Raw genomic sequence first — 14,865 nt, 5'->3', positions numbered from 1 at the left:
AAGGAAGGAAGGAAGGAAGGAAGGAAGGAAGGAAGGAAGGAAGGAAGGAGAAAAAAGAAAAAAGAGTCAAACCAACTTAAAAAAAAAGTGTCTTAATAACTGAATTGAGCCCTTTTGTGGAATATAGAACTCTTTTCTGAAGTGAATAATCCTCTACCACTGTCGCTCAACATGTTTGCTCCTGCTTCTAAGGAATTGCTTAAGATGGAGTATAGCCTACGGGGCCATTGTTGTACGTAGGCTACCAATTAAAACACACACACACACACACACACACACACACACACACACGAGCCTGCTGGGCTGGGAAAACAGGATGCTCATCTTCAAGGCCATGTTAAAGACTCTGAGGGCACATACCCTCTGGATATTTGTAGGTGTGGGTGATATCCTCCCGCTCGTCTCGGCCCACGCTCTTAGTGCTGATCTTCAGCCCAACGGTCAGGGAACGGTTGATGGATTTGCTCACGGACCCGTCGTCCTGCTGGATCCAGTCTACCACGTCGGCATTGACTTCCGCAAAGACAAAGGGCGCATCGTACTTGGTGCTCAGGTCGCCCTCCTTGATGGCACGAACTGGAACTGGGCCACAGCAGTACGTCCCTGGCAGGGGTAGAAAGGGGAAGGGATGGGCCTGGGTAAAGTTTGGGGGGTATCCTCTAAAACCCTCCACAATTCAACCACACGTAGCCAAAAACCTCAGGACCACGCAGCCCTCTGACGGAAGGACTCCACTTGTAGGAGGGCACCACAGGGCGAGGGTTCAGAACAGGGGCTCTGGAGCACAACTTTTAAGGTTCAAATCCCAGCTCAGCCTCTTATTAGCTGGGTGACTTTGCGCCAGTCACTAACTTCTCAAAGCGGCAGTTTCATGTGGGGATAAGATCTGGGCCCACCTAACGAGCATTCATGAATTATAGATGTAAAGCTCATAGCCTATACTAAATGCTATGCAAGTATTTGATAAATAAAATGGAAATGTATCCCAGACATCCTAGGGAAATTACGGAGCCAAGGGCAGGCGACATGTTAGCAAGGAGGACATCTGTCTCATTTCCTGCTTGTACCGAGAGTGGAGCTCAGTGCCCCGCGTGGGGCCGGTCCCAGGGTGTGTGTGTTCTCCAAGTGAGTACGGGTGCCTGACGTTTACTTCAGTGTGGTTGATAACCGCCCCACACTGTCCGCAGACTTCCAGTGCTGAGGACTAGAGGCTGGATAGATACAGCCTAGCACAGCCATGTGACGGGCGACGGTCACATTAAATAAAAATTCAAATCACAGAAAACCATCTGCTGGAGAAATGCTAATGTTTTATCCAGAAGTGGACAGAGCTGGGGAAAAATGCTCCAAGTTTAAGCCACTGGAGGCCTTCAACTAGGGCCCACGGATCCCCCAAGGCACTACCCACAGAATTCAGGGGTCTATGAACTCTATGATGGGGAAAAAAGGGTATCTTTGTTTTCACTATAGGACTTTCTTCGATTGCAAAAGCAGGAAACAACCGTAGCAGCCTGAGGAGCACTTAGGACTTGTCACTCATAAGAACCACAGGCGTGGTCATTGCAACCTTACAGCTGTCACAGATGGCAGGAAATTAATTTATGCTCATAAATTATCTCTACAACTATATTATGGAACTTACTGACTCTACCGCTAGATCTTGTTCTATAAAGAAGCATATATTATTATATCATAAATTTGGTTTTTAAAACTTGTGATAACTGTATTTTAATGTAATTGGTTTTCTTTGTAATGCTATGTATTATATTTTATGCATTTAAAAAGTGTCCATATGCATCACAAAATTTTGCCTTAGTGCAAGCTCTCTTTCAGACACACAGGTACTATATATATATGTGTGTGTTTATATATGTATGTATATAAACACACATGTATACACCTGCATACAAATACACAATTTGAAATCAGGGGAAGCTTGTGTGAATGTTAATGCTGCTTATTTTAGCGGGTGGGGACAAAGATGCTATTTGATTTTTTTCTTCGTGCTTCTCTGTATTTCCTGCTTTCTGCAATGCATGTGAATTACTTTTGAGATTATCAAGAAGTGTGTTATTAAGATGTAAGTGAGGTCCCCCAACCTTGTGTGGACCCATCAGTGGTCTCCGGGTGAGCTCCTAGCTCTGCTGCCCTCCAGCTGAGTCACTTTAACTCTCCAAGCCTCAGCTTCCCCATCTGTTTGACGTGACAGTGCCCGCCCACGCACCTTCGCTCTTCTCCTGGGGCGTTGGGTCCAGGGCCTGCCAGCCCTCGTACCCCGGCTGCAGGTCCGGCCTGGTCATCCATGACTCCACCCAGCAGTGGAAGTTCCTGGGGGGGTGGGGGGAGGTGGGAATGAAGCAGAACCTGAGCAACATTCATCGCCACCTCCCACGGGCAGACCACCCATTCATGTCCCCAGATGCACACTCGCCTCGTCCCAAACTGAGCCCAGCACGTTTCCCCACTGCCCTGTTCTTCCTCCCACGGGGGCCCATCTCACAGCACCCTGTCTAGCCAGACGCCCACTCCTACACCTCAGAGCCCTTCTCAACGCCTCTCCCCTCCTTGCCCCTCTCAGTTGCCCTTTTGACCTCCTAATTTCTCGGCTCCATCCTTTCTCTTCTGTCTGTTCAGGGCTTATCACTCCCCACCTGGGCCACGCCCCAGCCCCCTGCCCATCTCTTCCCCTCTAGCCCTTCTGGCAGCTGTCAGCCCCACCCTCTCCCACTCTGAAGCCTTGAGTGACAACCTGTTGCTTTCAGAATCAAGCCTGGGCTCCCTAATGTGGCATTCCAGACTCCCGACAACATTTGCTGCATGATTCTCCCTGAGGCCCCATCGTGTATGTGGTTGCCTTTCCCTCTAGGCCTTGGCTCCTGCTGTCCTTCCCCAAGCCTGCTCAAATACTGCTCGACTTCTAAGGTCCAATTCAAATGTGACCTCCTTCAAGAAGCCCTCCCAGGTTTCCTCTCCATGGGGCCCTCCCTACTGGGCTCTGATCCCACCCTGGCCCCCACCTCACCAGATCATCTCGCTCTTATCACCCTGGATCTCCCCAAACTCATTGCGGAAGTACTCGATGAGAAGGTTGCTGTTCTGGTCATGGGCCGAGTTGTAGTTGGTCACGACGCGGGTGGGGATGCCCAGGCACCTGAGCACTGTTGGAGAGGAGTGGAAAGCGGGCTGAGGGGACGGGCTGGCCCTGCAGACATCCGCTCTGCTCTGGGCCTCCACCTGCCCATCTGCATTCCAGGGAACACTGTACCTGCTGTCCGAGTGGTGAGAACATGAGCCAGCCCTTCTTGTCTGGACAATGGCGCCCACCTCTCTGGTCGCCCCATGTCCATTCTATGCCCCTCACATCACAGTTGCCAGGAGACTCTAAAATACAAACCTGGTCCGGGCGTGGTAGCTCACGCCTATAATCCCAGCACTTTGGGAGGCGGAGGCAGGCCTGGGGTCAAGAGTTGGAGACCAGCCTGGCCAACATGGTGAAACCTCATCTCTACTAAAAATACAAAAATTAGCTGGGCGTGGTGGTGCACACCTGTAATCCCAGCTACTCAGGAGGAGGCTGAGGCAGGAGAATTGTTTGAACCTGGGAGGCGGAGGTTGCGGTGAGCCGAGACTGCACCACTGCACTCCAGCCTGGGCGACAGAGCGAGACTCCATCTCAAAATAAAATAAAATACAAATCTGATGTCAACACTCCTCTGATCAATTGTCCATGGCTCCCCATGGCCCTTGAGGTCAAGGCCAGAGCCCTAGCCACAGCCCTTGGCCCTGCAGGGTCTGGCCCCTGACGCCCTCCTCGCACACCGTGCTCCGCCACGCTGGCCTCCAGCATGCTGTGCCTCCGCCAGCTTCAGGGCATTGGTGTCTGCCATTCCCTCTGCCTGGAAGGCTGCCTGCCAGGTTCAGGTTGCCTGATCATTTGCATTCATAGCACGGCTGGAGATGCATCATCCTTTCCAGTGTACCGGCATGTGAGGGATTCTTTAATTAGCCCTCCAAGGACAGTGAGGGATCTGTCTTAAGTTAGATCCTGGAGCCCAGCACAGGCCTGTCATTGACTATTTTGTCAAACGGGATGAACGAGTGGAGGAAGGAGAGAGGAGAGGAAAGAGGGAGGGAGGGAAGGAGTGATTGAATGACTGACTGTCCCCAAGATAGGGTCTAAGAGACTCAAACAGCAGAACAGGCAGAGGAGGGGACAGAGGTCGGGAGACTCAGCTGCTTCCAGCTGTGTGACCTGGGACCAGTCCTTCACCTCTCTGGGCCTTGGTTCCCTCTCTATGTGTATTAGTGATGTCACTGGGGACTCATCATCATTCCCAATGTACGAGAACACGGATGCATGTGGCCCTATAAACAGGTCGCAGCACAGGCCAGGGTCCTCAGACTTGTCAGGAGGGAGGGCCCTGCATTCCTGCCAAGGCCCTGTTTGCTGGGAAAGGGGCTGATGTTGCAACGACATGTTAAACAGAGACAGGACATTGACTAATCTGCAAGCTGAGCTCAGCTCGGAGAGGGGAGGAGCACAGTAGAGGGAGTAAAACCCCAGCGTGGATCTCACCTACATGGCCCACTGGGTGCTCCTCGCAGATGGAATTATGGGTGTTTTTACTCTCTCATTTTAAAAATGTGCTTTTTATGTGTATTGTAAAAGTAACAGAGTCACAGAAAAAATATCTAAAAAATGAAGAGAAACAAGATTCTGTAATAATGTAATCTGTGGGACTTTTGTTTTACTTTTAGTTTTGATTGAAGTTGAGTCTGGGAGAGGGGGAGAAGCGATATGACTTTTGCCCTGGGGCCACCATCGATGGGCCAGGGTAAGAGCTTACCAGTTGGCCCTGGATTCCTGCCAGGAGACTTGTAGGAGCTGGGAGGAAGGAGGAAGGAACAGCTATGACCTCCCCCTCTTGCCTGGTTTCTGTCCCCCTGAGGCCTGGGCAGAGCTTAGCCCTAAGGCTGCCCTAAGGCTGCCCTCAGCAAAGGCTGGTGTCCTAACCGCAGGTCTTATCCCACCATGCAATGGGCCTGAGTACGCACCGGAGGACGGGGGAGGCCTGTCTCTGCTGTCCAGGGAGCCAAGTGCCTCTCTTCCCCCAGGGATGGTGTCCTGGGAGGCCTCCTCCTCACAGTCTCACAGGAGGCTGCCCCAGCACCGCGCACACCTGGATCAGAGCCTGACCCTGCCGCTCACCAGCTGTGTGAGCTTGGGCAAGCCACTGCCCTCTCTGAGCCTCCATTTCCTCCTCAGTAAGAGAAGTTAATAATAGCAGCTTGTGGGGATTTGTGGTGATTCAGAGACAGGCCGCAGGTGTGGGCAGAGCCTCGTCCGCCCATTCCCAGAGCATGCATTGAGGGGGTGCTCGGGAACAGCACAGTGTGTCACCGTGCCCGTTATGGCAAACGCCGAACATCGGTGCTGGCTGATTCATTGACATCGAGGAAGTGCAGGGAGGGATCCGGCTGAGAAAGCTGGAACCCCAGGCTCCCCTGGAAATCCCCAAACCCAAGGCTAACCAGAGCCAGAGACTGTGCTGAGTGATCTCTCCCTGGTATGAAGAGCTTCCTATGAATGAGATCAGTCACCACTGTCTCCACTTTACAGATGAGGAAACTGAGGCTTGGAGGCATCAATTCTCTTGCCCAAGTCCACCCAGGGGTTAGAGGCAGAGCTGGATTCAAACCCCGGCAGTCCAGCTCCAGAGTTCACAGGCCAATTCACCGCTGGTTCCTCACAGGAACTCCACGGCCACGGGGGTCAGACAGCCCTTTTCTTGGGCAAGTTTTCCCTGGCTCCATCCTACACAGCCTGGGAAGAGGCTGCAGGGACCGGAATACAGCCCTCCAGTGGGCAGCGGAGGGCAGGATCTGCTGCTAAACGTTCAGGTGGCCACAGCCCAGGGTGACCAGGGTGATCAGGGTTTCTGCGGGTGAGCCTGGGGACCCAGGCCTTGGATTGTGGGATTTCTCCAGGAAAACCCATGGGCTTCTTTGAAAAGATGTGTTTTAGGGCTCTCAGAGGAAAGTGTCTGGGATGACGGAGTTTCCATAAGAAAAAGGAACTTAGAGGTCACGGGGAACAGGCAGTCCCAGGCAGAGAGGCAGGGATCAGAAGGCAAGGACGGCCAGGCTGAAAACCTAGGTTAGGCTGCCCTGACCCAGCCTGCTGGTGTGGAGGACATGCTGGGGGCCTCCCAGGGACCCTTTCCTGGGCCTTAGCACTGCTTTTAGAATCAGAAAAGCTGGGAAGCCTAGACCAGCCTTTTAGATTGAGCCTGGTAATAATGATAGTCATGACAATAAATATCACAAAAGTATTTTCCATCATGCACCCAAGATCATTTTAAGCACTTCCCACATTCATTTATTTATTTAGAGATGGAGTCTCGCTCTGTCACCCAGCCTGGAGTACAGTGGTGCAATCATGACACACTGCAGCCTCGACCTCCTGGGCTCAAGTGATCCCCCTGCCTCAGCCTCCCAAATAGCTAAGACTACAGGTGCACCACTACCACGCTCAGCTACCTCACACATATTAACTCATTTAATCCTCACAACCATCCCAGGATAAAGGTACTACCCTCATGCCCATTTTACACACAATGGAACTGTGGTTCAGAGGAGTTAAGTGATTTACCTAAGGACACACAGCTGGTAGGAAGCAGAGCTAGGATTTGAACCCAGGCTTTGCCTCCAGAATCTGTGCTCTTTTTTTTTTTTTTTTTGAGAGACAGGATCTTGCTCTGTTGCCCAGACTGGAGTGCAATGGCACAATCATAGCTCATTGCAGCCAGCCTCCTGGGCTCAAGCGATCCTCCTGCCTCAGCCTCCTGAGTAGGCAAGACTGCAGGTACACATAACCATGCCTGCTAATTTTTATTTATTTTATTTTTTTGTAGAGACAAGGTCTCACTACATTGCCCAGGTTGGTCTCAAACTCCTGGCCTCAAGCGATCCTCCTGTCTCGAGTCCACATTCTTAGCCAGTGTGTGATGCTAACCCATTTTCCACTCTAGGAGGAAGGTCTTGATGTTGTCCCCATTTTCCAGATGAGGAAAATGAGGTTCAGAAAGAAGTCATTTGCTCAAGGTCACAGAGCAAGTGGTGGGAGGGTGGGGGTTTTTAACTCAGGTGTGCTTTGCTCCAGTGCTCAAGTTCTCAGCCCCGAGCCCATGCAGTCTCCCAAATAATAGCCCTTGATCCTAACAACCACCGGAGGGATGGCTATTCGATAAAGGACCGGAGAGGGTGGTCACAGGCTCTAGGCCACATAGCACATTGAGAGTGTTGGTGGCAGGGCCAGGGATGTCCTGATTCCTACTCCGGTGCTCTTTGTGCCCCCTCCCAGGGCTCAGGACCCACATCCCAGCATGCAGCTCACCTGTGCAGGCCACGGCGGCAAAGACCCAGCACTGGCCATACTTGACGCGCTGGCAGCCGTGGTTCTTCCAGCGCCGCAGGATGTCCACGCTGCCGATCCAGGACATGGGATTGACACCGTCCCCGTAGTTGTTGTCCCAGCGTCCCAGCAGCACACCCTGGTCATCGTTGCAGTTGACCTGCAACCAGTGGAGCAGCACAGGGACTGAGCCTGGGATGGGGTGACAGCTGTGCCGCCTGGGTGAGCCTGAGTACAGCAGGCGTGGGATGAAAGGCGGGGAGGGGAGCTCCAGGGTGAGGAAAGAGCAGGGGCAAAGGGGCCATGGTATGACAGACTGTGGTATGTGGCAGAGGGTGGGGGCTGGAGCCGGGGACAGGAGGGAGATGGGGAAGAAGGAGGTGGGGCAGGGTCAAGGTCTTGAACGCCGTGCTGGGGATGTGACTCTGTCCCGTGAAGAACACAGGATTGCTCGGGAGTGACATGGTGTGATCTCAGTTTTACAAAGACCTGCTTGGGTCCCCCACCCCAGATTGTGTCGTTCGCCCTGAACTCCCGTTACCTCAAGAATAAAATCAGCCTCCTGACCGCGATCCACGAGGCCCTTCTGGTCTCACCCCTGCCCACCTCTGCAGCTTCCTCTGCACCCACAGGCCCTGCTCCCTCCGCTCCAGGCACACTGGCCTCCCTTCCTTCCTCAAACCTGCCAAAGTTGCTCCCTTCTCAGGGCCTTTGCACAGCTGTACCCTCTGCCTGGAATGCCCTTCTCCTGCGTACCACCTTAGGGAGCCCCTCAGCCCCTCCCCGAGCCTGGTCCTGCGGTCCAGACCTCTCACTGTCACACCTCGGGTTCCTTCAGAGCGTGCACCGTCATTTATGACTGTCTGCTCGTTCATATGGTATTTTGGTTAGTGTCTGTCTCCTCTCCCCTACCCTCTATAACACAGTCTCCATAAAGTTAGAGATCACAGAGGACTTGTACACGGCTGTCTCCCCAGTGCCTAGGACACAAGTGGTACTTGATAAACATTCACTGAAGAACTGAATAAATTAATTGCTCTGGGGGACCTCATAGCATCAGCCTCATCTGTGTAAATCATATCTTTCCAATTAAGGTCTCTTCCTCGAGACTTACCCATCTCCTGGGTCCCTCCACCGCGCCCAGCACAGTGAATGGCCTGTGTCTCCACTGTGAGGGAGGGGCCTGCGGGAGCCCCCTGTGGGCTCCGCCCCGATGGCCCTGCCACTCACTCACCATGCCGCTCACCACCCGGCCCACGTAGACGGGGCTGCTGCGGCGGGAGCAGTCACGGCCGGCGTTCTTCAGGAACTTGGGGTTGACATCTAGAAGGACCAGGCAGATGTCTAGGATCCCATCTTCAAACTGTGTCAGAGGAAACAAGAGGAGGAGGAGGAAGCTAGGAAGGCACCTCCTTCAGGAAGCCTGCCTTGAAGCCTCCACTGTTTCCAGCTGTGTCCCACACAGCAGACTGGGAGGCTCCAGCTGAGTCTGCCAAATCTGTCTGGTGGCAGCTTCTCTTGGCCCAGGAGGGAATGGAGTAGGACAATGACTGGGTGAGCCATGAGTGTGTGACAAAGGGGGTGACAATCTTCATCCAGGACCTGGTTGAGGGGACCTGGGAATCTGGAGCAGGAGCCCATGGAGTGGGCAGCCCAGTGTCCCTGGGGCTCCCCCTCAGAGTCACCCTGGGCCCTGTCACTGTCCCTTTCTCCTCTTGCTCAGCCAAATCTCCCACTTCCCCAAGGCGTGACCCACCCTGCAGAGCTGATGTCAGCCCCTCATCCCCCTCCGACCCAGCCCACACACACTGCTCTGATGGGAACTGAGACAGATTCTAAACACAGAAATCCAGTCCCATCACTCTTCTGTTTCAACCATATCCACAGTAAAACCCAGACTTCCCCGTGCAACCTACAACGCCCTTCACAATCTGCCCCCATCCCCTCTTTGACTTCATCTCTCACTGCTCACACCCATACTCACTCTGCCCAGGCTCACGGTCCCAGGGCCCTTGCATGTGCTATTTCCCTGCTCAGAATGCGCTTCCTGCTGTTCTCTGCAGGGCTCACACCGTCTCATCCTTGCCATTCAAATGTCATCTTTCTCAAAAGCAGGACCCCTTCTTGCCACCTTCCGTTGGACCATCCACCTGCAGAGGCCCTTCTGTCTGCTGTCTTCCTCCCACCTCTGTGGTCCTTTCCTGGGCCAGATCTCCCTCCATGCTGCACAATAGCCTTCCATGGCATGAACCCTCTGTGGCTCCCTCTTGCCCTCAGCCTGATGTTCAGGGCTGTTCCACAACCTGGACACTGCTGGCTTTTCCCACCTCATCTCTTGGGGCTCCTTCACATGCAAGGTATGCCCCAAGCTACAACGTACGTCTCAGGCATGACATAAGCTTTCCAACCTCTGAGCTTTCACTTGCATAGTTCCCTTGGCCTAGTATATCGTGCACACACCTCCTTGCATGGCAAACTCCTATTTGTTCTTCAAAGCCCAGCTCAAATATTCCCTACTTCAAGAAGTCCCCCCTGATCCCCACAGGCTGTTATTCCTTCCTTCCTCTAAGTCTCATCTTCCTGGACTGTGATCCCCTCCAGAAGCTTTGCAAGGGCCATGTCCCACAGCCCAGCACAAGCCCGGATACGAAACAGGACCCTGGGAAATAAAGGAAGAAATTGACTTTGTTCTCTTTCTCAGGAGAGAATAAAAAGCCATGAAAAATCAGAGCCAATTCATTTTCTGATGTATTTTATGTATCACGGTCATACCCCCATTTCATTTCTATCCCACAGCAGGCTATGGGGTTGCTGGGCAGATAGTTTTGCAATTATCATGACAATATTCAGATGAGAAAACTTTGTTCAGAGCCTGAGACCATATAGGGAAGATTTCCCTGTGGTTTCAGGGTAGGACCCTCTAGGCCTGAACATTGAACCCTGCCCCAGACGCTGCTGGGGGAAGCCTCAGGGGGAACCCCGCCCCAGGAGGCCAATACCTCCTAACACACCAGGAGGTTGAGTGGCCAGGGGTGCAATAGTTCTTGCCTCTTGAGTTTTCCCAGCAGAGTCTCAAGAATTTTTACAGGTGGCTGGATGATCAATGAAATTTATCGTCACCGGTTTAGAGAACCAGCCCAGGCTGGCCGGCTGGAGAGTGAGAAACCACATGAAACAGATGAGCCATCGGCTGAGGCCAGCCAAGCCCAGCCTAGACAGCCATGCACGGCTGACCCATAGACTTGTAACAAATAATAAGTGATGGTTGTTTTAGTCCCTAAATTTCAGGCTTGTTTGTTTGCAAAGTATGGTTACTAGACAAGCAGCATCAGCATCACCTGGGAACTTGTTTGAAGAGCAAATTCTCACTCCCTAGTATTTTAACACTGTCTCTCAGTGATCCTGAGAACCAATGATCTGGGTGAGGGTTTAAAGCCCCTTCTTAGCACATGCCTAGCACACAGCCCTCTGAGTACTGCCTATTATTTAAATACATGAGCTTTACTGTTTCCTCTTCCCCCTCCCGGGTTACCAACCAACTTCACAGCTCCCAAAGGCTCTCCTAGTTCTTTCCCCACCTTGAATCCAGGGCCACCGCCTTTGCTGTGTGACCTCAGGCCAGCCTTGGCCCTCTCTGAACCTTCAGCTGTTTCAGGGCCTTTGCATCCCTGACAGCATGAAGTGGGTGACTCTGTGACTCACTCCCACCTATGCAGCTTTGGCTGCCCCCAGACACAGGGTCAGGTGCACAGACGGGCCTGAGATGGTTGGGAGAAACAGGGTGTTGCCCCTACCTGCCCAAAATTCCAAGGTATGCTCTTGATGAACTTGGCCGAGCCCTGGTAGATAAAGCCCTGCTGGGTGAGGACGTACTCCTGCCGCTCCTCTTCCGAGTCCAGGTACACAGCATCCGCTGCAGGCAGGAAGAAAGGGACCTCAGCTCTGGGTCTGCAGAGGCCCCAGGGTCCCTGCAAATCTGGCGGTCAAGGGTGCCACCTCCCTAGGCCAAGCCAGTGTCTCAGAGATCCATCCTTCTTTTAATTAGAAAAAAACCATTAAGGAACAATCCCACATCAGTGAGATAAGGTGTCATCGGTTAGTGACAACAAAGGCTGCCGTTTCTCCAACACTCACCATATGCCGGGACCTGTGATAAATGTCTGACCTGTGTTAATAAATTTAACCTCCAGAAAAGCCTTATGAGGAACGGACCCTTGAAAGCCCCATTTTAAAGATGGGAAAACTAAGGCTCAGGAATATTTTATAGCTAGGAAAATCGAGACTAAAGACAGAGGAGCACTGGACCAGGAGTCAGGAAACTCCTGAGCCTCATTTGCTGTGTGACCCTGGGTAGGCTATTTTGCCTTCTCTGCCCACCTTAACATCTCACTGTGTCAGCCCAAAATGCAGATCTGAAAGGTGCTTTGGAAACGAAAGCCCTGAGGTAGCGTGAGGGAGGCGCGTGATTCAAGGGAGAGAGAGCTCAGTAGCAGAGGGGAAGGCCAAGAAAGGATTCCTGCAGCTCAGGAGAGGTGGGGTCCTGTCCAGCTTGAGGGAGTCACAGAGGGCTCCCTGGAGGAGGTGGGATCTGAATGCTGTCTTGAAAAATGATTCAGGTTTAGAGAGTTGGAACCTGGAGGGTGGCATTCTAAGCAGAGGACCAGAAAGAACAAAGTTTTGGCTGCTGGAAAATGCAGGGCATTTAGTTGTCTGTGGCCAGTGAGCGGAGAAGAGGGGGCTGAGGAAGTTGGGACCAGATGGTAGGAGCCCAAAGATCAGGCAGGCTTTAGTGACTCCACTTCACTGGTGAAGAAACTGAGGCCAAGAAGGGGCAATCTGGAGCCGCATTATGACTTTGGTGAGCCCCAGGCAGTCTTGACTTCATGCGTTCCTTCCTCCATGAGAAAAAAAGTAATTGAACGTTATGACTGCCTTGGTTAATGACAGCTATCTCAGTATTACATATTAAAACCTATTGTTCAACTTAAATGTTCATTTTTTTCTTCTGATTTTAAATTAAATTAAAACATGTTCACGGGCCCCTAAAAGTTTCTCAGGCCCCAGGCACTGTGCCTATCGGGTCTAATGGAGAAGGTGGCCTGGGAAGGAAGCAGCTGCCGGACCCTCAGACCCCTGGGCTTTGTCATGCCCATCTGCAGCGACCAGCAGCTCCCACTTTCATCACAGTCAGGAAAAATGGGAAAGAGGCCAAGTCTCTTGTGTATTCTGATCTTTGGCTCTGGAAACTTCTATAAAAATTAACCCTGAAGTCAATGAACTACAATGGCTCTGCAGCAGCCGGGGGATGTGGGATAAAGAGTGAAAGAGAAAGGACAAGCCACAGTGTTTCAACATTAGAATGAGTGTCAGCACTTGTGGAACTGTCCCCACCCCAGCTCAGGATGCCAAGACTGTGACGTCCCCAGCTCAGGTCTCCATCTGGTAAAGGTGGGGGCACTGGGGACGTGAAGCCTTGCATGTAACTGGCACTCGATCATATTGGTCTTGGAGCTGACGTACAGGAGGGTCCCATTTTCCAGGCAGACCCGGCCCTTTCCCACCCATCAGACTGATTTCCTCCCGTAGCGGCCCTGTGTTTACCCCAGCCCAACTTCCTGGCTCTGCATCACCAGCTCTACAGCTCCCGCCCCGGGATGTGGGTCACTTTAGTCACTCTGCAGCTTGGCTGACCGCCACTCCAACCCGCCGGATGAGGCCAAGCAGGCGGAAGGGAGCCATCCCCCAGAACCACGGTCCCCATTCCCTGAACTCTGAAACCCTGTGGTCTGGACAAGGGTGGGGACACCGGCATGTTCCCGTCCTGTTGGCAGAGCTGCCAGCTAGTTGCGACCCTCTGCAGTTGACTAAAATTCAAAACAAACCTATGGGGCGGGGGGATCCAGTAAGGTCACTTCTGTCCCGAGAAATTATTCCATTGGCCACAGGGTCTGAAGCAATGGTGCTCACTGACGCACGGTCCCTGCATGCCATGAGCCTCTGGGCACAACCTCTTGTCCATCAGTGGGGGCTAGACCATCCACATGGGCAAGACACAGGACACTTGAGGCGCTTGGAAAGAATGAGCAGATGTGGCCGGGCATGGTGGCTCACGCCTATAATCCTAGCACTTTGGGAGCCCGAGGGGGCGGATCACCTGAGGTCAGGAGTTTGAGATCAGCCTGGCCAACATGGTGAAACGCCGTCTCTACTAAAAATACAAAAATTAGCCTGGCGTGGTGGCGCATGCCTGTAGTCCCAGCTACATGGGAGGCTGAGGCAGGAGAATCATTTCAACCCGGGAGGCAGAGGTTGCAGTGAGCTGAGATTTCACCGCTGCACTCCAGCCTGGGTAACAGAGAGAGCCTCGGTCTCAAAAAAAAAAAAAAAAAAAAAGAAGAAGAAAATAAAAAAAAGAAAGAACGAATGAGCAGATGGATGTATGCAGACTGTGGACACATCCTCACAGTGTATTGCAAGGGGAAAAAACCAAGTTGTAGGATAATGTATCCAGTGGGATCCTTTTATGTTTGTGATAGAGAGACAGAGCCCTAAACAATACAGCAGTTTCTCCAGGCACATGCAGACTGGCCTGAGGAGTGGAGCCCCCGCAAAATATCTAACAATGGTGTCCCCCAAGGAGGAGGGGTCAAAGGGGGAGGCAGCTTCTCTGTAGTCTTGAAGCCCTCCCCTCCCCTCTTTTTGAGACAGAGTCTTTCTCTGTCACCCAGGCTGGAGTGCAGTGGCACAATCCTAGCTAACTGCAGCCTCAACCTCCTGGACTCAAGTGATCATCCCACCTTAGCCTCCTGAGTAGTTGGGACTACAGGTAGGTGTGTGTCATCACATCAGGCTAATTTTTATATTTTTTATAGGGATGGTGAGTTTCACCATGCTGGCAAGGCTGGTCTTGAACTCCTGGCTCAAGTGATCCCCCTGCCTCAGCCTCCCAAAGTGCAGGGATTACAAGTGTGGAATTACAGGCATGGGATGACACTGCACCTGGGCTTGAAGCTTTTCTAAAGAGAATGCTGTCATGGCTTACTGTTATACTGAGAAATAAAAGTCAAAATATGGAAAGGAGAAAAATTTTAAAAGCTTTCTGCTCAAATATAAATTGCCTCAAAATAGAGAAGAAAAAAGATAAAGCAGTGGGCCAGCAAGAAGGTGGTGGTCTAACAGCCAGGAGGTCAGAATTTCTGCCCTTTTGAGGAGGGACGCACGATTCCCAGGAGGGGCCTGGCCCATGATGCTTGTCCCCCTGCTTTGTTTCATTAGAGCAGAAAGGAAACAGATCATTAGATCCGACTGCCTTGCTAGTTAGATGGGAAAATCGAGGCCTGGGGAGGTGATGGGCAACCCCTGCCTCCTCAGTTTCCTGTGTGTGAAGTGGTGACGCTGTCATGTCACCCTTAGGATTGTTGAGAGGCCCGACTGAGACAGTGTGTAAGGAG

General features: G+C 52.3%; 1 protein-coding gene across 3 annotated transcripts in view; it reads right to left on the bottom strand.

Annotated features, from left to right (window-relative positions):
• Positions 1 to 14,865, bottom strand: part of TGM2 (transglutaminase 2) — a 38,310-nt gene that overhangs the window by 12,120 nt on the left and 11,325 nt on the right. For all 3 annotated transcript variants that reach the window (XM_011929060.1, XM_011929062.1, XM_011929061.1), the window contains 6 exons: positions 11,209 to 11,327; positions 8,649 to 8,777; positions 7,397 to 7,574; positions 3,023 to 3,158; positions 2,225 to 2,328; positions 361 to 603 (listed from right to left, as the gene is read on the bottom strand). In XM_011929060.1, coding sequence (XP_011784450.1) covers positions 361 to 603; positions 2,225 to 2,328; positions 3,023 to 3,158; positions 7,397 to 7,574; positions 8,649 to 8,777; positions 11,209 to 11,327 — 909 coding nt within the window. The remainder of the gene's footprint in view (positions 1 to 360; positions 604 to 2,224; positions 2,329 to 3,022; positions 3,159 to 7,396; positions 7,575 to 8,648; positions 8,778 to 11,208; positions 11,328 to 14,865) is intronic.

Source organism: Colobus angolensis, unplaced genomic scaffold, assembly GCF_000951035.1.
Source record: "Colobus angolensis palliatus isolate OR3802 unplaced genomic scaffold, Cang.pa_1.0 Scaffold8, whole genome shotgun sequence".
Taxonomy (NCBI): domain Eukaryota; kingdom Metazoa; phylum Chordata; class Mammalia; order Primates; family Cercopithecidae; genus Colobus; species Colobus angolensis.
The sequence above is the reverse complement of the archived record's forward strand: the minus strand, read 5'-3'. Positions and strand labels throughout refer to the sequence as shown.